Source organism: Solanum stenotomum, chromosome 2, assembly GCF_019186545.1.
Source record: "Solanum stenotomum isolate F172 chromosome 2, ASM1918654v1, whole genome shotgun sequence".
Lineage (NCBI taxonomy): Eukaryota > Viridiplantae > Streptophyta > Magnoliopsida > Solanales > Solanaceae > Solanum > Solanum stenotomum.
The window spans coordinates 67,316,750-67,339,841 of record NC_064283.1 but is presented as its reverse complement, the minus strand read 5'-3'; the positions used below and the strand labels follow the sequence as shown (position 1 = coordinate 67,339,841).

The following is a 23,092-nucleotide window of genomic DNA, read 5'->3' as shown; positions in this document are numbered from 1 at the left end:
GTGATAGTATAACATTTTTTTTAGCATGTTATAGTAGGTAAGTTGCCTTTACATTGACAGTGTATATTAACGTCTTGTAGCAGGTAACTTGCCCACATTTTCAGGTTACTAAATCCACCTTTTTTAAACAGTTACCTGTGGTTATCATTTATGTAACTTGATAGTGTAAAATGCAGAGAAGTTAAACACACTGCCAATTTTAGTATTTCAAATTGGCTGGTTCTTCATTTTATGGACGATGATACCAGTTCACTTTTCATGAATGGGTAGCATTCCATTGTGAGAATAGCTACACCTTTTCTTATCTCAAGGTGTGAGGAAACTTCAGACCAGAAAAATGATGATGATCACTTAGATTCTTAAATTGATTTTGTGTGGTTTCTGGCATCAGCATATTGAATTACAACATGGAAATATCCCTCAAACTGACTTCACAATTTCAATCGCAGATTTTATATCTTATTTCATTTTATCCAAAAGATAAATAATTTGAAGACACTATATATCATACTAAAAGAACTTGAAGGCAGCAAAGCTTGTGAATGCAGTATTAAATTTGCATATAAACAATCTAAAATGCTTATCTTATAACTAGCATATTGTTCTTGTTTTCATATCTACCACTTGGGTCATAAAGTCTACTCTAAGGACAAGTAAAAAGGTAAATGAATCTACAAAGAAAACCAATCTATCTGCACAAGTCTTATAATAAATTTATACATTCGCATCTCTTGCTATCTCAAAAAAGAAAATAAGTCTATACAAAAGCTACCAGTTTCAAAAAAAAAAAAGTCTATACATTCCCATTAACTCATAAGGGCACAAAGGTTAAACCTAAAAGCCTCCTTTGAGCAATGGATCTAGTTACAAAGTTTTACCAGATCCCTGAATTCATTTTTGCATGAACGCTTTACAATGATGAACGAGCTCATTGGAAAAAAAATGAACAAAAGGAAAAAATGTTCTTTTCATAACTTCCTTGAGCTGGAGATTGCCTGCTGCAGATATCTCAGTGTCTTTTGATGATTGAGGAATCCCATAAACCAGAACTCAAAATCATCCTCTGTAATTACTTGTATATACTTCTGTGATGGCTTTTGCATATTTTTGCTCTCTTTTGCTTTTATTATCTTACTAATTGGGATTGATACCTGCCATTGTGAAGCAGTTAGATTATGCTTTACGTGGTTAGAAAATTAAGAGTTGAAAGACAAACGGAGCAGAGTGGTACCTTATAGTAGATTCTAAGCAACTTTTCAGTTGGAGATAAGAGCTTTATTGATCTCTCACTGCAGAAAGCAATCTTATCGGTTGAGATGAAGAGAAGGCCTGCTATTGGACCAGCTGTAGTTGATAAATAGCATTGACAAACTTTCAATAGCTTTTCATCATCTCTAACACTAAACTTCTGCCTGAATATTTTCTCCAACCCTCCTACTTGAAGAATTTTTGCTCCAAGGCTCAATTTTCCCTTTAAAGTTTTTGTTAGTTTCGGGCTTAGGCTCACTGCACAATTTGAGTACATTTAAAATCAATGTTTTCTATCATGTATGCATGTGCTTCTTGCATGAATTTTNTTAAGGTAAAGCTTGTCCATCAGTATTCACAGTTGGTGATTTTAGCATTTGAAAGACAGGTGTAGTATTGAATTAACTTGTCTGAGTAGCATTTTTGAGTGAGATAATTGTTTTCGCTTACAAACATTTTTTCAAACAGAATTCATGTCCAGACACAATTTCAATTCCCAAATACTCCTTTCAACTTCAAGTTCAAATACTTATTTTTCGACTTGAACATAATATTATCTTAGTAATATTTTCAATAAATATATTCAAGTTTTTTGTAGCGAACTTAAGTGCTTACCATGCTCACGGATGCTTTGTACAAGACAATCCATCCTTTCTCCCAATTTGTTCATCTTACCAATGACATATTTTCCTGCATATTCAAGAATATTGTTATTTTTATGATCTCTTCATTCAAGGGTTTGATCAAGTTGATTCTTCATTAAGGGACCAGGGAAATACTCACTTTGCTTAATTTGAGACAAGTTCTTTGAAGTTGCATATGGAACAATATGGTCTTCGCAAGCAGATAGGGCAAGTAGTCTTTTCGGCTGCCTTCCAAGTGAACATACTGCTGAACTCATGGGAATACCCACCAAATTTTCATGGAGTAAGTTCTTCATTGTCATTCTGATTTGAGGTGGAGTATTACTGTATTTTGAAGGTATGTGAGAAATATTTAAGTTTGGTTGATGGTTTAAAAGCAGTCCATGTAGCATTATATATAGGTGCTTGTAGAGGAGTTCGTTAATCTTTTAACTGATTGTTCCATGAGTCAGCTATGGGTCATCTGAAATAACCAAAAAAGGTCATGCATATGCTTTTTCAGAATTTTCTTTTGTATCAAGAAGAAAAAGGTTGTCTTCAATAATCTTTTTGTTGATTGAAATTTGAAATATTCTAAAAACAATCAAAGTGCAGTGCATATTCAACCACTCCCTTTATTTTCTAAATTCCTTTTATATCTTTTTCTCTTTTCTCGTAAGGTATTAAAAATGTCTTCTTTTAGCTGTCTGGTCAGTTACAGTAAACTAATATCATGCTGACTCATTTTGTCATTAAGATTTGTGTGCACATGTGTATTTTTTTTTTTATAACTTTAGATTAGTTGACAGATTTGCTTTATGATTCTGCCTTCTTTTGTAAGTTGAGCCAAAGTAAGAGAAAGTTTCACATATTGAAGTCATATCTTCAGAACTAGTAAGGTAGTTTAATTAGGCTTAATCGACTCAACTTCTTTCCCATGAAAATTAACTGGTTATTTTGTAGGTAATTTTTTATGATTAAGCATTTGTTTAAACTAAAAACAATAATTTTTAATCTCAAGAGGGACATTGTTGAGAATCATATTGTTACTATTAGGCTAGCCGTCATATGCTTTCGAATTTATCTCAAGTTAGTTTTACCAGTCTTGTATGTTAAAGTTGACAAGATGAAAAATTGGAATTTATGACATTATTGTACAGTAGTGATGATTCATAGCCACCACTTGTCTGTCCCTTTAGGAACATGCGTGGGTCATCCTTGAAGTGTTGCTTAATTAATTAGGCAGGGAAAAATAGCCATTCAAAGATCTCAATTTGACATGTAAGATCTATAATTCATGTGCTTGTCTGGATTTTATGTATTGCCTTCTCTTACAAGGCAGTTATTCTTATCTTGCTTTATTTTTCTCCATCTCATCCTGATGTGTATGGGCAGGTTATGTAGGCATTCATGCTGATCCTATGTGGAACACAATACGCAGACATATGATTTAGAACTTTCCGGTAAACTAATTTATCTTTTATCTAGTTTGACCATCTTTTATCTTTGGACAACAATCCTTTGAAAAATCTAAAGAAATAAAAGTATTTAAAAATGAAGCATAAAAAGATAATAATATTTTTTGATTCATTTTTCATGTGTATCTTTCAAACTTCTTATCTGGTTATTAAAAAATTATTTGTTACTCTTTAATACTCCCTCTATTATATATTATATGTCATTGTTCTTATTAGTCCATTCCAAGAGAATGATACCTTTTATTTGGAAATATTTCATTTAAATTTTTTCATTTTACTCTTAAGGTCATACTTTTTTAGTCACAAGAATCTCATGGTAGGTTCAAGGCCATAAGTCCAAAAGTTCTTTGCTTAAACTTCGTGTTGAGTTGAATTCCACCACATAAATTGGCCCGGAGAGAATAATATTTTAAGAGTCTTGTAATGTGTTTTCATTCGTTTTTCAATTATATGATCTAGCAAGCTAGTTGGTCAGTTTTTGTTGGATAATGAGTTTAGTTACGCAAAGCTTAAACGAGTACCCAAGGGTGTGGCGTTGTGATCAATGAAGTGCGTTTGAGAACCATGAGGTCTGAGGTTTAAATTCCAGCTGATGTTTTACCATTTGTCTAAGCCATGTTGGATTGAGTTACCTGGCACTTGTGTTGGTAGGAGGTAACAAGTATTCTTGTGGAATTAAGCGAGGTGCGCAAAGTGGCCAGACACCACAATTATTTTAAAAAAATCAAAGTGAATTAAGCCTCTATCATATGCAAAACGAGAAGATCAATTAGTGTTACCGAAAATATCTCAAGAAAGTTAGTTGTAACTAAATCAAGATATGAGAAGTCTTGTGCCTTCTTTTGGATGTAGAGTTTAGGGGTATGGTACCCTACTTTCATGGTTTATTTATGGTACTCAGACTCTTCGAAATTCCTACCACACACGTGTCAACAGGACATAAGTATGGGTGTGAGATCCACACCGGATTTTGATCACTTACTTAGGGTGCTTTGACTACATCTATGATCAAGAAGTATAGATTGATTGTATTTGGTTTGTTTTTTGGGTTTATGTCATAAATATGTAGTAATATGAAGTTTGAGAATGATTTGCTATTACACGAGATATCAACAACAAACCAAGTGTATTTTAGTGACGGTATAATATTTTTTTCTTCACGTTGATAGTGTATTTTAGCATGTTATAGTAGGTAAGTTGCCTTTACATTGACAGTGTATATTAATGTCTTGTAGCAGGCAACTTGCCCAGATTTTCAGGTTACTAAATCCACCTTTTTTAAACAGTTACCTGTGGTTATCATTTATGTAACTTGATAGTGTGAAATGCAGAGAAGTTAAACACACTGCCAATTTTAGTATTTCAAATTGGCTGGTTCATCATTTTATGGACGATGATACCAGTTCACTTTTCATGAATGGGTAGCATTCCATTGTGAGAATGGCTACACCTTTTCTTATCTCAAGGTGTGAGGAAACTACAGACCAGAAAAATGATGATGATCACTTAGATTCTTAAATTGATATAGTGTGGTTTCCGGCCTCAGCATATTGAATTACAACATGGAAATATCCCTCAAACTGACTTCACAATTTCAACTGCAAATTTTATATCTTATTTCATTTTATCCAAAAGATAAATAATTTGAAGACACTATATATCATACTAAAAAAACTTGAAGGCAGCAAAGCTTTTGAATGCAGTATTAAATTTGCATATAAACAATCTAAAATGCTAATCCTATAACTAGCATATTGTTCTTGTTTTCATATCTACCACTTGGGTCATAAAGTCTATTCTAAGGACAAGTAGAAAGCTAAATGAATCTACAAAGAAAATCAATCTATCTGCACAAGTTTTATAATAAATTTATACATTTGCATCTCTTGCTATCTCAGAAAAGAAAATAAGTCTATACAAAAGCTACCAGTTTCAAAAAAAAAAAGTCTATACATTCCCATGAACTCATAAGGGCACAAAGCTTAAACTTAAAGCCTTCTTTGAGCAATGGATCTAGTTATAATGTTTTAACAGATCCCTGAATTCGTTTTTGCATGAACGTTTTACATTGAAGAATGAGCTCATTGGAAAAAAAATGTTGTCTTCATAACTTGCTTGAGCTGGAGATTGCCTGCTGCAGATATCTCAGTGTCTTCTGATGATTGAGGAATCCCATAAACCAGAACTCAAAATCATCCTCTGTAATTACTTGTATATACTTCTGTGATGGCTTTTGCATATTTTTGCTCTCTTTTGCTTTCATTATCTTACTTATTGGGATTGATACCTGCCATTGTGAACCAGTTAGATTATGCTTTATGTGGTTAGAAAATTAAGAGTTGAAAGACAAACGGAGCAGAGTGGTACCTTGTAGTAGATTCTAAGCAACTTTTCAGTTGGAGATAAGAGCTTTATTGATCTCTCACTGCAGAAAGAAATCTTATCGGTAGAGATGAAGAGAAGGCCTGCTATTGGACCAGCTGTAGTTGATAAATAGCATTGACAAACTTTCAATAGCTTTTCATCATCTCTAACAGTGAATTTCTGCCTGAATATTTTCTCCAACCCTCCTACTTGAAAATTTTTTGCTCCAAGGCTCCATTTTCCCTTTAAAGTTTCTGTTAGTTTCGGACTTAGGCTCACTGCACAATTAGAGGACATTTAAAATCAATGCTTTATATCATGTTTACATGTGTTTCTTGCTTGAATTTTGTACTTTATGACTCACTTCTCTGAGTTCTTTAGATTTACACTAGTGTTTGGTCATGACTTCACTTGCAAATACTTGAGGTAAAGTTTGTCCATCAGTATTCACAGTTGGTGATTTTAGCATTTGAAAGACAGGTGTAGTATTGAATTAACTTGTCTGAGTAGCATTTTTAAGTGAGATAATTGTTTTCGCTTACAAACTTTTTTTTTCAAACAGAATTCATGTCCAGACACAATTTCAATTCCCAAATACCCCTTTCAACTTCAAGTTCAAATACTTATTTTTCGAATTGAACAAAATGTTATCTTAGTAATATTTTCAATAAATATATTTAAGTTTTTTATAGTGAATTGAAGTGCTTACCATGCTCACGGATGCTTTGTACAAGACAATCCATCCTTTCTCCCAATTTGTTCATCTTACCAATGACATATTTTCCTGCATATTCAAGAATATTGTTATTTTTATGATCTCTTCATTCAAGGGTTTGATCAAGTTGATTCTTCATTAAGGGACCAGGGAAATACTCACTTTGCTTAATTTGAGACAAGTTCTTTGAAGTTGCATATGGAACAATATGGTCTTCGCAAGCAGATAGGGCAAGTTGTCTTTTCGGCTGCCTTTCAAGTAAACACACTGCTGAACTCATGGGAATACCCACCAAATTTCCACGGAGTAAGTTCTTCATTGTCATTCTGATTTGAGGTGGAGTATTACTGTATTGTGAAGGTATGTGAGAAATATTTAAGTTTGGTTGTTGTTTTAAAAGCATTCCATGTAGCATTATATATAGGTGCTTGTAGAGGAGTTGGTGAATTTTTTAACTGATTGTTCCATGAGTCAGCTATGGGTCATCTGAAATAACCAAAAAAGGTCATGCATATGCTTTTTCAGAATTTTCTTTTGTATCAAGAAGAAAAAGGTTGTCAGGGAGATGGGAGTGTGTCACACCCCAAAACCGGATGTGATGGCACGTGTCCAAACCCCACCGGACACNATCAAGAAGAAAAAGGTTGTCAGGGAGATGGGAGTGTCTTCAATAATCTTTTTGTTGATTGAAATTTGAAATATTCTAAAAACAATCAAAGTGCAGTGCATATTCAACCACTCCCTTTATTTTCTAAATTCCTTTTATATCTTTTCCTCTTTGCTCGTAAGGTATTGAAAGTGTCTTCTTTTAGCTGTCTGGTCAATTACAGTAAACTAATCTTGTGCTGACTCATTTTGTCAATAAGATTTGTGTGCACATGTGTTTTTTTTTTTTTTTTAACTTTTGATCAGTTGACAGATTTGCTTTATGATGCTGCCTTCTTTTGTAAGTTGAGCCAAAGTAAGAGAGTTTCACATATTGAAGTCATTAAGGTAGTTTAATTAGGCTTAATCGACTCAACTTCGTTCCCAAAGGTAGTTTAATTAGGCTTAAGAGAAAGTTTAAGCATTTGTTTAAACTAAAAACAGTAGTTTTTAACCTCAAGAGGGACATTGTTGAGAATCATATTGTTACTATTAGGTTAGCCGTCATATGCTTTTGTATTTATCTCAAGTTAGTTTTACCAGTCTTGTATGTTAAAGTTGACGAGATGAAAAATTGGAATTTATGACATTATTGTACAGTAGTGATGATTCATAGCCACCACTTGCCTGTCCCCTTAGGAACATGCGTGGGTCATCCTTGAAGTGTTGCTTAATTAATTAGGCAAGGGAAAATAGCCATTCAAAGATCTCAATCTGACATGTAAGATCTATAATTCATGTGCTTGTCTGGATTGTATGTATTGCCTTCTCTTACAAGGCAGTTATTCTTATCTTGCTTTGTTTTTGTCCATCTCATCCTGATGTGTATGAGCAGGTTATGTAGGCATTCATGCCGATCCTGTGTGGAGCACAATATGCAGACATATGATTTAGAACTTTCCGGTAAACTAACTTATCTTTTCCATAGTTTGACCATCTTTTATCTTTGGACAACAATCCTTTGAAAAATCTAAAGAAATAAAAGTATTTACAATGAAGTATAAAAAGATAATAATAGTTTTTGATTCATTTTTCATGAGTATGTTTCAAGCTTCTTATCTGGTTATTAAGAAATTATTTGTAATACTCTTTAATACTCCCTCTATTACATATTTTATGTCATTGTTCTTATTAGTCCATTCCAAAAGAATGATACCTTTTATTTGGAAATATTTCATTTAAATTTTTCATTTTACCCTTAATGACATACTTTCTTAGTCACAAGAATCTCATGGTAGGTTCAAGGCCATAAGTCCAAAACTTCTTTTCTTAAACTTCGTGTTGAGTCGAATTCCACCACATAAATTGGCCCTGAGAGAATAATATTTTAAGATTGTTGTAATGTGTTTTCATTCGTTTTTCAATTATATTATCTAGCAAGCTAGTTGGTCAATTTTTGTTGGAAGATGAGTTTAGTTACGCAAAGCTTAAATGAGTGCCCAAGGGTGTGGCGTTGTGATCAATGAAGTAGGTCTGAGGTTCAGATTCCAGCTGATGTTTTTCCATTTGTCTAAGCCATATTGGGTTGAGTTACCTGGTACTTGTGTTGGTAGGAGGTAACAAGTATTCTTGTTGAATTAAGCGAGGTGCGCAAAGTGGTCAGACACCACAATTACAAAAAAAATCAAAATGAATTAAGCCTCTATCATGTGCAAAACGAGAAGAGCAATTAGTGTTACCGAAAATATCTCAAGAAAGTTAGTTGTAACTAAATCAAGATATGAGAAGTCTTGTGCCTTCTTTTGGATGTAGAGTTTAGGGGTATGGTACTCTACTATCATGGTTTATCTATAGTACTCAGACTCTTCGAAATTCCTACCACACACGTGTCAACACAGCAGAAGTGTGGGTGTGAGATCCACACCGGATTTTGATCACTTACTTAGGGTGCTTTGACTACATCTATGATCAAGAAGTATAGATTGATTGTATTTGGTTTGTTTTTTGGGTTTATGTCATAAATATGTAGTAATATGAAGTTTGAGAATGATTTGCTATTACACGAGATATCAACAACAAACCAAGTGTATTTTAGTGACGGTATAATATTTTTTTCTTCACGTTGATAGTGTATTTTAGCATGTTATAGTAGGTAAGTTGCCTTTACATTGACAGTGTATATTAATGTCTTGTAGCAGGCAACTTGCCCAGATTTTCAGGTTACTAAATCCACCTTTTTTAAACAGTTACCTGTGGTTATCATTTATGTAACTTGATAGTGTGAAATGCAGAGAAGTTAAACACACTGCCAATTTTAGTATTTCAAATTGGCTGGTTCATCATTTTATGGACGATGATACCAGTTCACTTTTCATGAATGGGTAGCATTCCATTGTGAGAATGGCTACACCTTTTCTTATCTCAAGGTGTGAGGAAACTACAGACCAGAAAAATGATGATGATCACTTAGATTCTTAAATTAATATAGTGTGGTTTCCGGCCTCAGCATATTGAATTACAACATGGAAATATCCCTCAAACTGACTTCACAATTTCAACTGCAAATTTTATATCTTATTTCATTTTATCCAAAAGATAAATAATTTGAAGACACTATATATCATACTAAAAAAACTTGAAGGCAGCAAAGCTTTTGAATGCAGTATTAAATTTGCATATAAACAATCTAAAATGCTAATCCTATAACTAGCATATTGTTCTTGTTTTCATATCTACCACTTGGGTCATAAAGTCTATTCTAAGGACAAGTAGAAAGCTAAATGAATCTACAAAGAAAATCAATCTATCTGCACAAGTTTTATAATAAATTTATACATTTGCATCTCTTGCTATCTCAGAAAAGAAAGTAAGTCTATACAAAAGCTACCAGTTTCAAAAAGAAAAAGTCTATACATTCCCATGAACTCATAAGGGCACAAAGCTTAAACCTAAGCCTTCTTTGAGCAATGGATCTAGTTATAAAGTTTTAACAGATCCCTGAATTCGTTTTTGCATGAACGTTTTACATTGAAGAACGAGCTCATTGGAAAAAAAATGTTGTCTTCATAACTTGCTTGAGCTGGAGATTGCCTTCTGCAGATATCTCAGTGTCTTCTGATGATTGAGGAATCCCATAAACCAGAACTCAAAATCATCCTCTGTAATTACTTGTATATACTTCTGTGATGGCTTTTGCATATTTTTGCTCTCTTTTGCTTTCATTATCTTACTTATTGGGATTGATACCTGCCATTGTGAAGCAGTTAGATTATGCTTTATGTGGTTAGAAAAGTAAGAGTTGAAAGACAAACGGAGCAGAGTGGTACCTTATAGTAGATTCTAAGCAACTTTTCAGTTGGAGATAAGAGCTTTATTGATCTCTCACTGCAGAAAGCAATCTTATCGGTAGAGATGAAGAGAAGGCCTGCAATTGGACCAGCTGTAGTTGATAAATAGCATTGACAAACTTTCAATAGCTTTTCATCATCTCTAACACTGAACTTCTGCCTGAATATTTTCTCCAACCCTCCTACTTGAAGAATTTTTGCTCCAAGGCTCAATTTTCCCTTTAAAGTTTTTGTTAGTTTCGGGCTTAGGCTCACTGCACAAGTAGAGTACATTTAAAATGAATGCTTTCTATCATGTATGCATGTGCTTCTTGCATGAATTTTGTACTTCATGACTCAATTCTCTGAGTTCTTTAGATTTACACTAGTGTTTGGTCATGACATCACTTGCAAAAACTTAAGGTGAAGTTTGTCCATCAGTATTCGCAGTTGGCAAAAATTTTAGCATTTGTAAGACTGGTATAGTATGGAATTAACTTGTCTGAGTAGCATTTTTGAGTGAGATAATTGTTTTCGCTTCAAACTTTTTTTTTACAAACGGAACTCTTGTCCGGACACAATTTCAATTCCCAATTACTCCTTTCAACTTTAAGTTCAATACTTATTTTTCGACTTAACCAAAATATTATCTTAGTAATATTTTCAATAAATATATTTAAGTTTTTTATAGAGAATTGAAGTGCTTACCATGCTCACGGATGCTTTGTACAAGACAATCCATCTTTTCTCCCAATTTGTTCATCTTACCAATGACATATTTTCCTGCATATTCAAGAATATTGTTATTTTTATGATCTCTTCATTCAAGGGTTTGATCAAGTTGATTCTTCATTAAGGGACCAGGGATACTCACTTTGCTTTATTTGAGACAAGTTCTTTGAAGTTCCATATGGAACGATATGGTCTTCGCAAGCAGATAGGGCAAGTAGTCTTTTCGTCTGCCTTTCAAGTGAACATACTGATGAACTCATGGGAATACCCACCAAATTTCCACGGAGTAAGTTCTTCATTGTGATTCTGATTTGAGGTGGAGTATTACTGTATTTTGAAGGTATGTGAGAAATATTTAAGTTTGGTTGATGGTTTAAAAGCATTCCATGTTACCATTATATATAGGTGCTTGTAGAGTAGTTGGTGAATCTTTTAACTGATTGTTCCATGAGTCAGCTATGGGTCATCTGAAATAACCAAAAAAGGTCATGCATATGCTTTTTCAGAATTTTCTTTTGTAACAAGAAGAAAAAGGTTGTCAGGAAGATGGGATTGTCTTCAATAATCTTTTTGTTGATTGAAATTTGAAATATTCTAAAAACAATCTAAGTGCAGTGTATGTTCAACCACTCCCTTTATTTTCTAAATTCCTTTTATATCTTTTTCTCTTTGCTCGTAAGGTATTGAAAGTGTCTTCTTTTAGCTGTCTGGTCAATTACAGTAAACTAATCTCATGCTGACTCATTTTGTCATTAAGATTTGTGTGCACATGTATTTTTTTTTAATACTTTAGATTAGTTGACAGATTTGCTTTATGATGCTGCCTTCTTTTGTAAGTTGAGCCAAAGTAAGAGAAAGTTTCACATATTGAAGTCTTATCTTCAGAACTAGTAAGGTAGTTTATTTAGGCTTAATCGACTCAACTTCTTTCCCATGAAAATTAACTGGTTATTTTGTAGGTAATTCTTTATGATTAAGCATTTGTTTAAACTAAAAACAATAGTTTTTAATCTCAAGAGGGAGATTGTTGAGAATCATATTGTTACTATTAGGCTAGCCGTCATATACTTTCGAATTTATCTCAAGTTAGTTTTACCAGTCTTGTATGTTAAAGTTGACAAGATGAAAAATTCGAATTTATGACATTACCAGTAAAAATATTCGCGCTTTGCGCGGGAATTTAATATCACGAAATTTATAAAATAATACTTAAAACCTATCAGGCATTAAAACTAAAACACTATATTATCTTACATACAAGATTATGTAGTAACAAACATTAATAATGTAAAGGAAAATGAAAATCATTACATCTTATCATTTAGCCTTAATAATATAAGCATAAATTATAAATTAATGATTGTAAAAATAAATACCAGGATTTGTAACATAAGCAATAGTGTCAGTGAGCCACTCAACATGAACAAAGTATACAAATATTTAATTGTGAAGAAGAAGAAGAGGAAGAGGCGGTTCAGAATTTTCGTTGTGCTAAAATGAGAGGAAATCCCTATATTTATGGACAACAAAGGGTAGTGTGAACAAATGTTTATTGTGCCTTATCAGAAAGGTTATAACTATTTAGAAAAGTTGCAGCCCTTCGAAAAGGTCACAACCTTTCATAAAAGTCATAACTTTTCATAAAAAAGGCGCAACTCTTTATAAAAGTCGCAACTCTTCATAAAAGTCACAAGTTTTCATTAAAGTAGCAACTCTTCATTAAAGTCGCAACTTTTCATTAAAATCACAACTTTTCATAGAAGTCACAACTTTTCATGAAAGGGAAGGCTAATTTTGTAAATAAATTAATTAAAAGGGAATTCTGGTTTGTGATGGCGCCACGTAGGTGGGCCTAAGGTTCTCTTATATATATATATACTAGGTAAATTACCCGTGCTTCGCACGGGATTGAACTATTTTATTAAGCTTACATATGATCATTCAGTAATATTCGTATTTTCGATACATACACTACATTTTCAAGAACAGTTTGTCTTAAGGTAAAGCAGTCCTCCGAAATCTTAAAGTGCTATATTTTTTTTAATTTTCGTCTTTTTGTTATACAAAAATTATGAGTCATAGAGAGATTTTGAAGTATAAGAAAAAGTCTAAGAAAATCTCCATGGAAATAGTTGGTCAGAAGTAATCAAATTTTCTAAATTCCAAAAAGTTATACAGAACAACATCAGAGTTAAAGAAGAGACAAAAAACCATAATTAACTAAATTCAAAGACAGACCTTCGGCTCTTTTCTTATGAACCTCCATCAATCTCTTTTTTATTATAGTATGCCGTATCATGTAAATGTTTAAAATGACCCTAAAATTGTTAGCATCACAAATATTTTTCCTCATTGTCTCAGAATAGTCATTACTATTGCTTAGGTTTCATATCACCGGCCCCAACTTATTTGAATTGAACCATATTTATTGTTATGGTTATAGTATTCAGTTACAAAGAATTAATGCAATTATCAACCAAGTAGTAGGTGATATCTGAATGGAACTGTTCACAACTGGATATTCTAAACCAAAATTTTGACACATAACATATTAAAATCTCAGAGCATGATTTTGTGAGCACTTGAACTCACAAATATCCACAAATAATAATAAAGACGACCTTACTTTCCTAATAATCAAGAAGAAAAAGGCATGTTGCTTAACATATTTTTCAAAAGTTGTATCCAAGTTTAGAGTTCACAAATTTAATTGAAAGAAGTCAAAAGAAAGAGTTATTACTTCTTTATAAAAAAAACAAAAAACTATATCAAAAGAAAGAGTTATCACTAAAGCAAAAATGATCTTTAACGAAAATTAATAGTTTAATTGTCGCTAAATCTGTATTTTCAGAGGCAATTGGTACTCTCTATAAGTGTCCCTAAAGTCTATAGCAACATTGAATCTAATGAGAATTAATTAATGTCGGTAAAGGCTCTAGTACTCTTCGTTAATGTGCATATTTACTGCCAATAAAAAATATTTTTGTTATAATGTATTTTGGACATTTGTTAGGTTCAAGAAAACTTGATCTCTTATTATGCACAAAAAGAAGTGACAAAGAAATATGACTAATTAGTTAACTTGCGTTAAAAGAAGTGTACTAATTGTCTCTATACTAATATTATAGGAAGAGTGCAATGACATATAAAATGTTTCTACCTTAGAAAAAACAATCAAAATAATATACTAATTGTGGCAAGCAAGAGAGCAATCCTTTTGGTTCTTTTAACAAACTTCATCATTGATTTCGTATTAGTTATCACATATTTGTTGTCGTGTGCTATAAAATATAGCACAACCCACAAGCAATTTTCCCAAAAAGTATATGAAGAACCCTGTAAAAAGGGACAAAAGAGAAGATAAATTTTCAAACATCCTCACTGAATTTTTAACAGAGTTCAAAAAAAGTCACAAAAATAACAAAAAGTTATTGCAATAGATACATGAATCAGTATGACTTATAGTAAAAGATTAAGTTTCATGAAATAGGAGGAAGAAAACTTTGAGGAATGAAAAGCACTTCATAAGAAGCTTAATTAATGTATTTGAATTCAACTCCCCTATAACAAAAAAAACCTACAAATAATAGTGGCAGCAATAAAAATTTGGTTTACTAAAGAACCAAATGTAATGAATTCAACCATTTCAGCAGCATTATGAGTTGTGGACTGAGAGGTGCAAGAGTAGTAATGTCGCTTTGTAATTGAAATCAAATTTCTTTGTTTATATGAAGAAACATGTGGAAAGGGACAAAAGAGAAGATCAATTTTCAATCAGCCTTGCTGAAATTTTTAACAGAATTAAAAAAAAGTCACCAAAATAGTAAAATGAAATTGTCATAGTTACATGAATCCCTATGACTTATAGTAAAGATTAAGCTCCATGAAAGAGGAGGAAGAAAACTTTGAGGAATGAAACAAACTTCATAAAAAGCTTAATTAATGTATTTGAATTCGACTACCCTAGAGTGGAAAAAAACCTACAAATAATAGTGGCAGGAAATTTCTCTATTTATAGACAACAAAGAGTAGTGTGAACAAATCCTTATTGTGCCTTGTTGGAAAGGTCACAACTCTTTGAAAAAGTTACAATTTTTTGTAAAGGGCACAACCTTTCATAAAAGTCATAATTTTTCATAAAAGTCACAATTCTTCATAAAAGTCACAACTTTTCATAGAAGTCACAACTTTTCATAAAAGTCACAACTTTTCATAAAAGTCACAACTTTTCATGAAAGAGGAAGACTGGTTTTGGAAATAAATAAATTAAAAGAGAATTCTGGTTTATGGTGGCGCTACGTAGACGGGCCTAGGGTTCTCTTTATATAAATATATGATGATATATGATATATGAGTGTACAGTAGTGATGATTCATATCCACCACTTGCCTGTCCCCTTAGGAACATGTGTGGGTCATCCTTGAAGTGTTACTTAATTAGGCAAGTTCAAAGATCTCAATCTGACATGTAAGATCTATAATACATGTGCTTGTCTGGATTGTATGTATTGCTTTCTCTTACAAGGCAGTTATTCTTATCTTGCTTTATTTTTCTCCATCTCATCATGATGTGTGTGGGCAGGTTATGTAGGCATTCATGCTGATCCTATGTGGAACACAACACGCAGACATATGATTTAGAACTTTCCGGTAAACAACTTATCTTTTCCCTAGTTTGACCATCTTTTATCTTTGGACAACAATCCTTTGAAAAATCTAAAGAAATAAAAGTATTTAACAATGAAGCATAAAAAGATAATAATTTTTTTTGATTCATTTTTCATGTGTATCTTTCAAACTACTTATCTAGTTATTAAGAAATTATTTGTAATACTCTTTAATACTCCCTCTATTACATATTATATGTCATTGTTCTTATTAGTCCATTCCAAAAGAATGACACCTTTTATTTGGAAATATTTCATTTTACCCTTAATGTCATACTTTTTTTGTCACAAGAATCTCATGGTAAGTTCAAGGCCATAAGTCCAAAAGTTCTTTTCTTAAACTTCGTGTTGAGTCGAATTCCACCACATAAATTGACCTGGAGAGAATAATATTTTAAGAGTGTTGTAATGTCTTTGCATTCGTTTTTCAATTATATTATTTAGCAAGCTAGTTGGTCAATTTTTGTTGGAAAATGAGTTCAGTTACGCAAAGCTTAAATAAAATGAGCACCCAAGGGTGTGGAGTTGTGATCAATGAAGTGGGTTTGAGAACCATGAGGTCTGAGGTTCAAATTCCAGCTAATATTTTTCCATTTGTCTAAGCCATGTTGGATTGAGTTACCTGGCACTTGTGTTCGTAGGAGGTAACAAGTATTCTTGTGGAATTAAGCAAGGTGTGCAAAGTGGTCAGACACCACAATTATATAAACAAAATCAAAATGAATTAAGCCTCTATCATATGCAAAACGAGAAGAGCAATTAGTGTTACCGAAAATATCTCAAGAAAGTTAGTTATAACTAAATCAAGATATGAGAAGTCTTGTGCCTTCTTTTGGATTGTAGAGTTAAGGGGTATGATACCCTACTATCATGGTTTATCTATGGTACTTAGACTCTTCGAAATTCCTACCACACACGTGTCAACACGACAGAAGTGTGGGTGTGAGATCCACACCGGATTTTGATCACTTACTTAGGGTGCTTTGACTACATCTATGATCGAGGAGTATAGATTGATTGTATTTGGTTTGTTTTTTGGGTTTATGTCATAAATATGTAGTTATATGAAGTTTGAGAATGCTTTGCTATTACACGAGATATCAACAACAAACCAAGTGTAATCCCTCAAGTAGGGTTTGGGGAGGTAGAGTGTACGCAAACCTTATCCCTACCTTGAAGGTAAAGAGGTTGTTTCCGATAGACCTTCTGCTGAACGAATGATGAAGAAGAGGCAGCACTAACAAGCAGAAACAGCAAGAAAATAAAATATCGAGACTAAAGGATAACAGGTAGTAATAGAAATTTAAAGATAAGGAAAAACAAGAAGAAGCATACTAATACACTTTGAATGGAAAAAAAAAAATATGCCCGCGTTCCTACTAACCGTCTACCCTAATCTTCGACCTCCACACCCTTCTATCAAGGGTCATATCCTCGGTGAGCTGAAGTTGTGCAATATCCTACCTAATCACCCCACCCCAATACTTGTTAGGCCTACCTCTACCCTTCTCAGGCCCACAACGGCCAACCTCTCACACCTCCTAACCGGAACATCTCTACATCTCCTCTTTATATTCCCGAACCATCTCAGTCTCACTTCCCGCATCTTGTCCTCCACGGGGGCCACTCCCACCTTGTCTTGAATAACTTCATTCCTATATCGTGTGAATAAAATATTAGGTGTTTTTAAAGAATTAAATTTTATTACTTTTAGTTTAGTAACTTCAATTAAAATTGAATATTTACTTTATTGTTTATATGTCGTAATATACAGTTATTGATCGTACCCCAGCACGAGCATCCATACTCGGATCCATGCCTCTGAATCCTAAAATGGAGATGATGAAGAATCCAACCTCTTGATCTGTACCCATATCAGATACCCCCGCTCGAATCCTAGCAACATAGGATATTATGAACATGTTAGATACTATATGAGAAGTGCGTGAATCAGTGAGAATTCAATCTGATGACTTGATTTGATTGAGATTGTTAGCTAATTGTTATTACTTCATCAGGATGTTATTATTTTACCGAGGATATTATAATGAACTTGTTTCTTTTTTTATCCATGTATATGCATTTAACTAATGCCTATGATGTTCCAAAGTGTTAACTATACTTGATGAAAATTGTGTCTGTCTATGGTGGAGGCATGTCGGAAGCATGCTTAGGACTAAATTGAGTCAGTTGTATGGTGTGGGTATTTGCTTATTTTCTACGAGGATCAAAATGGATTGTGGTTTACAAAAGGGAAACACCTGTTATTATGAATTGGTGCTATGATAGCAATAAGGGGGCCGTGATCACAACATTAGTGATTTCTGCATGGTAACAAAGGAAGTTACAAGCACAGCACATGCCTCACCTCAACAAGGCACGGTCCGGGAGGCAATAGGCCCAAGCTCAAAAGTCGCTATTGTGAGCCCGGTGGCTTCAGTCGCCACTCTGTGAGGCTGCTGAGGTACTATGGAACATGTTATAATAACACATGATTTAACTCTCAAATCTTAGATTTTTGGTTTGGTTACCTATTTGACCAAATTTCACTCAAGAACTAGCGCTTGAACTATTGAGGTAGTTTGAGATATTTGACACTACCCAACTTTTAGGTAGACTCTATATAGCCTATGGGTGGTGTGATTATGCTATGGGGATATGAATCAAGACTCATTGTCGATGTCATGAAAATGGCTGGATAGTCCAAAAGATGAATTAGCCTCCTGTTTGCATTAGTTTTACAATAAGTCTATACATTCGTATTAACAACTAAGGCTTAAAGCCTAAAAAATCTAAAACCTCCTTTAAGCAATGGAGCTAGTTACAAGTTTGAACAGATCTGCAAATTTGTTTTTTGCATCAACATTTTACATTGATGAATGGGTGTATTAGGAAACAAAATAAATAAAAAAAAAGTTATCTTCTTAGCTGATTGAAGTTCTTGAAAGTTGAAATTGCCTGCTGCAGATATCTTAGAGTTTTTTGATTATTAAAGAACCCCATAAACCAGAACTCATAATCGTCCTCTGTAACTAACTGTACATACTTCTGTGATGGCTTCTCCATATTTTCACACTCTTTTGCTTTATTGATCTTACTTATTGGGATCGATACCTTATATCGAATTCTAAGTGACTTCCCGGTTGGAGATGAGAGCTTTATTGATCTCTTACTGCAGAAAGCAATCTTATCAGTAGAGATGAAGAGAAGGCCTGCTATTGGCCCAGCTGTAGTTGATAAATTGCATTGAAAAACCTTCAATAGCTTTTCATCATCTCTAACACTAAATTTCTGTTTGAATATCTTCTCCAACCCTCCTACTTGAAGAATTTTTGCTCCAAGGCTCAATTTCCCCTTCACAGTTTCTGTTAGCTTCGGGCTTAGGCTCACTGCATAATTAGAAGTGGCGACGTTAATGACATTAGAATCAATACTTTGTCTTGTATATACATGTAATTAGTGCTTCTTTACATGAGTTTTAGTACTTCATGACTCACTTATATGTGTTCTTTAGGTTTACAATTGTGTTTGGCCGTGACTTCACTTTCAAATACTAAATTCATTATTTGCAAGTTGAAGTTTAGCCACCAGTATTGAAAAAACTGTTTGAGGATTCAAAAATTTTCATGCATATTCAAAAATTAATTTTCATGCATATTCAAAAATTAATTTTCAATCTTAATGATATTTTCTTTTGAAGGGTCATTAAGTAATACTCTTTAGAACTACGACAGTATCGAGTTGATTATTCATCAAAAGACGGGAAAAAAATACTCACGTTGCTTTAATTTAGATAAGATCTTTGATGTTGCAGATGGAATATGGTCTTGGCAAGAAGATAGGGATAGTAGTCTTTTAGGCTGCCTTTCAAATGAACATACTGCTGAACTCATGGGAACACCCACCACATTTTCACTGATTAAGTCCTTCATTGTGACTTCTGATCTTGAAGAGGATTGCTATATTGTTAAGATAACTGAGATATTATTATGTTTTGGTTGATGGTTTTAAGAACATTGCTTGCAGCACTATATATATAAGTTGATGATAACTGTTTCATGAGTCAGCTATTGGTCATCAGAAATAAGCAAAAAAGATCTTACTTTTTTTTTAGAATTTTCTTTATCAAAGTGCAGTGCATGTTCAACCACTGCTTTCTCTTCTTTGTTTTTTCCTTTTGCTTTCAGTCTATTAATTTATTAATTTATGTTGGTGGGTATAAATCATGGGAAAGCAGAGTACAAAGTTAGGGATTTCTTCCTATCTGCCTAAGCTATGATGGACAAAATTAGAGAAAATGACCAAAATGGTCCTTAATATATAAGGAGAACTTTATTTTGGTCCTTAATATATTTCACATGATCTATATAGTCCTTAGAGGTCGTTTGGTAGGAGGTATTAAGAGAAATAATCCATGTATTATGTATGGTATTATTTAGTACTATGTTTGGTAGAATTTTTGGGCCTAAGTATAACTAATCCATGGATTAGTTATACACCCTACATGGTACTATAGGAGGTATTACTAATACCTTTCATGTGGTGGTATTAGTAATACATTGGATTTAACTACCATGTGATTATCTATGTAAAGACAAAAATATCCCTCAAATCATTTTATTTATTTTCTTGATTTTATGTTTTATATTTGTACTAGTAAATTTATTTTAATAAATTAGCTTACAAATTTTATCATTTAGAAAGAGTTGTTTGTTAATAAATAAATGTCAATACATATCCAATATTTAAAATGTGAGTTGTTTAACATTTACTAATTGAAAAGGCAAATATATCACCACATGGCGTTTGTGATCTTAATTGAATACTAGTTTTTCGACACGTGAGTTGCACGTGATTATCAATTTAGAAAATTTAAGCGAATATTTGAATAATACGTTTTGCACAAAATAATATTGCAAATTCTTTTGTGAATATTCAATGTGGATTATCATATATATCTCTAATTCATAGGAACCTATGAAGATGGTCAATAATTTTTTTTAATTAAATGCAATAATGTATATATTTATTTCAATTTGATGATTTTCAATCATATAATTAGTCGTATCTCTCAGTAAAACAAAAGGGCAATGTTTATATTGTAATAACTATTTTAAAGGAAACTTCATGACAATCTAAATCACATAAGTACCATTGATAAATAATGTCATTCATTTGTCTTGGGAATTATAAAACAAATCGTGACAATTCTTTAACTCTTGAGAAGTTTAATAATTTTGGAAAAAGATATTCACAAGCATATATCTACATCACAAGAGAAATTGTTAACAAAAACAAATGAATTTTGACTACAATAAAAATTAAACTAATACAAACTTCAACCGACGTTATTACAAGTCATATAAACTTTTCTTTGTCGAAAATATTTAAGTATTAACAAATAGTAAATCAGTAAAAAAAAAGAGCAATGTTTATAATGTAATAACTATTTTGAAACAAACTTTTTGACAATCTAAATCACATAAGTAACATTAATAAATAAAGTCATTCTTTTGTCTTGAGCATCAAATAGCAAATTGTGACAATTCTCTAACTCTTGAGAAGTTTAATAATTTTTGAAAAAGATATTCAGAAGCATATATCATCAGAATTAGTTTCCTCAAGTACTCGAGGTTAAGGAATATACCATCTTAGGATAGAACAATTTACTTCATTAGAATAATGATACCTCATATTCCGCTAAACTTCGAACTCACTTAACGACAATCAATCACACAAAAATTTTAAAATGCAAGAATAAGAAGAGTAGAAGATTTAAAAAAAAAATGTGATTGAAAAATGAGAGGAAACCTTTCTATTTATAGTCAACAAAGGGTAGTATGAACAAGTATTTTTTTTGTGTCTTATCTGAAGAGTCATGACCTTTCCGAAAAGTTACAACTTATTGTAAAAGCCACAACTCTTTGGAAAAGTTACTTCTCTTTGAAAAAGTCACAACCCTTTGAAAAAAGTCACAACCTATCAGAAAAGTCACAACTCATCGAAAAAGTCACAACCTAAGTTAGGGATATTATAATAACTTAACATTAAAGATAGGAGTTCATGCTTTGTAATTTAACATTAAAGTTAGGAGTTCATGCTTTTAAGGTAATATAGATAGATATTATTTGTTGGTTTATATGAGTTTCTAATTGTTTGTATTTTGAACAATTTATAAATTGCATACATATTAAAACTACAACTTGCAATTTTTTTTTATATAAATATAGATGATTTATTCGATTTTACTATTTTAACCGTCTTTTCGATTTTAAAATAGATGGTCTATCTATTCTAAATTGAAAATAAACGTTTTTAAGTGACTAATTTATTAAGATAATAATTGTTTACCCTCAAATAATTCAAGTGAGAAAATAACAAACATGACAAAAAAATTGTTCTTCTTCTAGCTAGTTAGAAGACCATAAACATATAATATTGTCCGGCAATTATCTACCTTGACCGATTACAAAAAATAGAAAATCTCATAATAATGCAAGGGTATAATTGGAAAGAAGCTTTTTGTAGAATTTTAATCCAATCACAAGATGAGGTCAAAAGCAATGAACCAAACACTTGATAAAAAATATATCCTGCACTACTAATCCCTGCGTTACTAATCCCTGTATTATTATTTTTTCTACCAAACGACCCCTTAATGTATTATAAAAGTATTCAATTTGGTCCTTTGCCCTAAATATACCAGATCTCACAGTTAAATTTAACGGCGGGCCCACTAAAAAAACCAAAACTTTCCCTTTCTCCTTCATTAGTCACGTGAAAAGCTTGACCCAATTTTCCCCTTCTCCTTCTTCTCCGACAACCACATCGGTCTAGGCCACCGACTCACCGATGCTCGTCCACCAACCAGCCGCTGCTCTCCACTTCTGTCCCTCCTCCACCACCCTTCTGTTCCCACTGTTTTAGCCCTAATTCAAAGTTAAGATTTCTAAAAAAATAATTTTATTGTTAAGTTAGAAAATTAGTTTATTTTTTTACACTGTTAATATTATTATAAGATTTAATCATATTGTTAGATTTGTTAATGTCCATAGTGAGGGTCAATGGTATATATCTGATGGTCACAATGTTTTTTTTTTTTAACTGCTCATGTGTTTGAGACAACATTTTTCAGCATTAAAATTTGTCATATGAGGCTAATGACGTATCAACTGAGCAAATTTTATGTTGGAGGCATTTGTAAAAAGCAATTCACAACTTATATAAAATATAAAATGAACTCGATCCTTAAATGTTTATCAAAAGCAAAATTCAACTATCTAAACCACACTTTTGAGAAGTAATATTTTTAAAAGTTGAAGAGGGAAGCTCCTCCAATGGCTGAGGCAAAAACA

General features: G+C 32.6%; 3 protein-coding genes and 1 long non-coding RNA gene across 9 annotated transcripts in view; 1 reads left to right on the top strand and 3 right to left on the bottom strand.

Annotated features, from left to right (window-relative positions):
- Positions 1-701: 701 nt before the first annotated feature.
- Positions 702-2,285, bottom strand: LOC125856766 (putative GEM-like protein 8). The gene is made up of 4 exons (XM_049536391.1): positions 2,032-2,285; positions 1,864-1,938; positions 1,232-1,506; positions 702-1,151 (listed from the first exon to the last, which is right to left on the bottom strand). Exons 1-4 carry the CDS (start codon positions 2,282-2,284, stop codon positions 969-971), a joined length of 786 nt encoding a protein of 261 aa, XP_049392348.1. The 5' UTR covers position 2,285; the 3' UTR covers positions 702-968.
- On the top strand, positions 2,180-7,244 carry LOC125856781 (uncharacterized). The gene is made up of 3 exons (XR_007445562.1): positions 2,180-2,293; positions 6,853-6,981; positions 7,072-7,244. It is a non-coding gene; the product is annotated as an uncharacterized LOC125856781 (long non-coding RNA).
- LOC125856767 (putative GEM-like protein 8) overlaps positions 5,358-23,092 on the bottom strand; it is a 37,848-nt gene continuing 20,113 nt past the window's right edge. The window contains exons 1-4 of one of the 6 annotated variants that reach the window (XM_049536392.1): positions 6,591-6,983; positions 6,423-6,497; positions 5,717-5,991; positions 5,358-5,636 (exon numbers count right to left, since the gene is read on the bottom strand). In XM_049536392.1, the coding sequence (XP_049392349.1) occupies positions 5,454-5,636; positions 5,717-5,991; positions 6,423-6,497; positions 6,591-6,843 (786 nt within the window). In that variant the 5' untranslated portion in view covers positions 6,844-6,983 and the 3' untranslated portion in view covers positions 5,358-5,453. Of the gene's footprint in view, positions 5,637-5,716; positions 5,992-6,422; positions 6,498-6,590; positions 6,984-9,949; positions 10,260-10,339; positions 10,615-11,047; positions 11,123-11,213; positions 11,802-23,092 lie in introns of those variants that run through there. The other 5 variants (XM_049536395.1, XM_049536394.1, XM_049536393.1 and 2 more) reach the window with 5 other exon arrangements.
- Positions 18,437-19,825, bottom strand: LOC125856772 (putative GEM-like protein 8). Its single transcript, XM_049536400.1, has 2 exons — positions 19,516-19,825; positions 18,437-19,126 (listed from the first exon to the last, which is right to left on the bottom strand). The coding sequence occupies exons 1-2, from the start codon at positions 19,667-19,669 to the stop codon at positions 18,654-18,656; spliced, it is 627 nt and encodes a 208-aa protein (XP_049392357.1). The 5' UTR covers positions 19,670-19,825; the 3' UTR covers positions 18,437-18,653.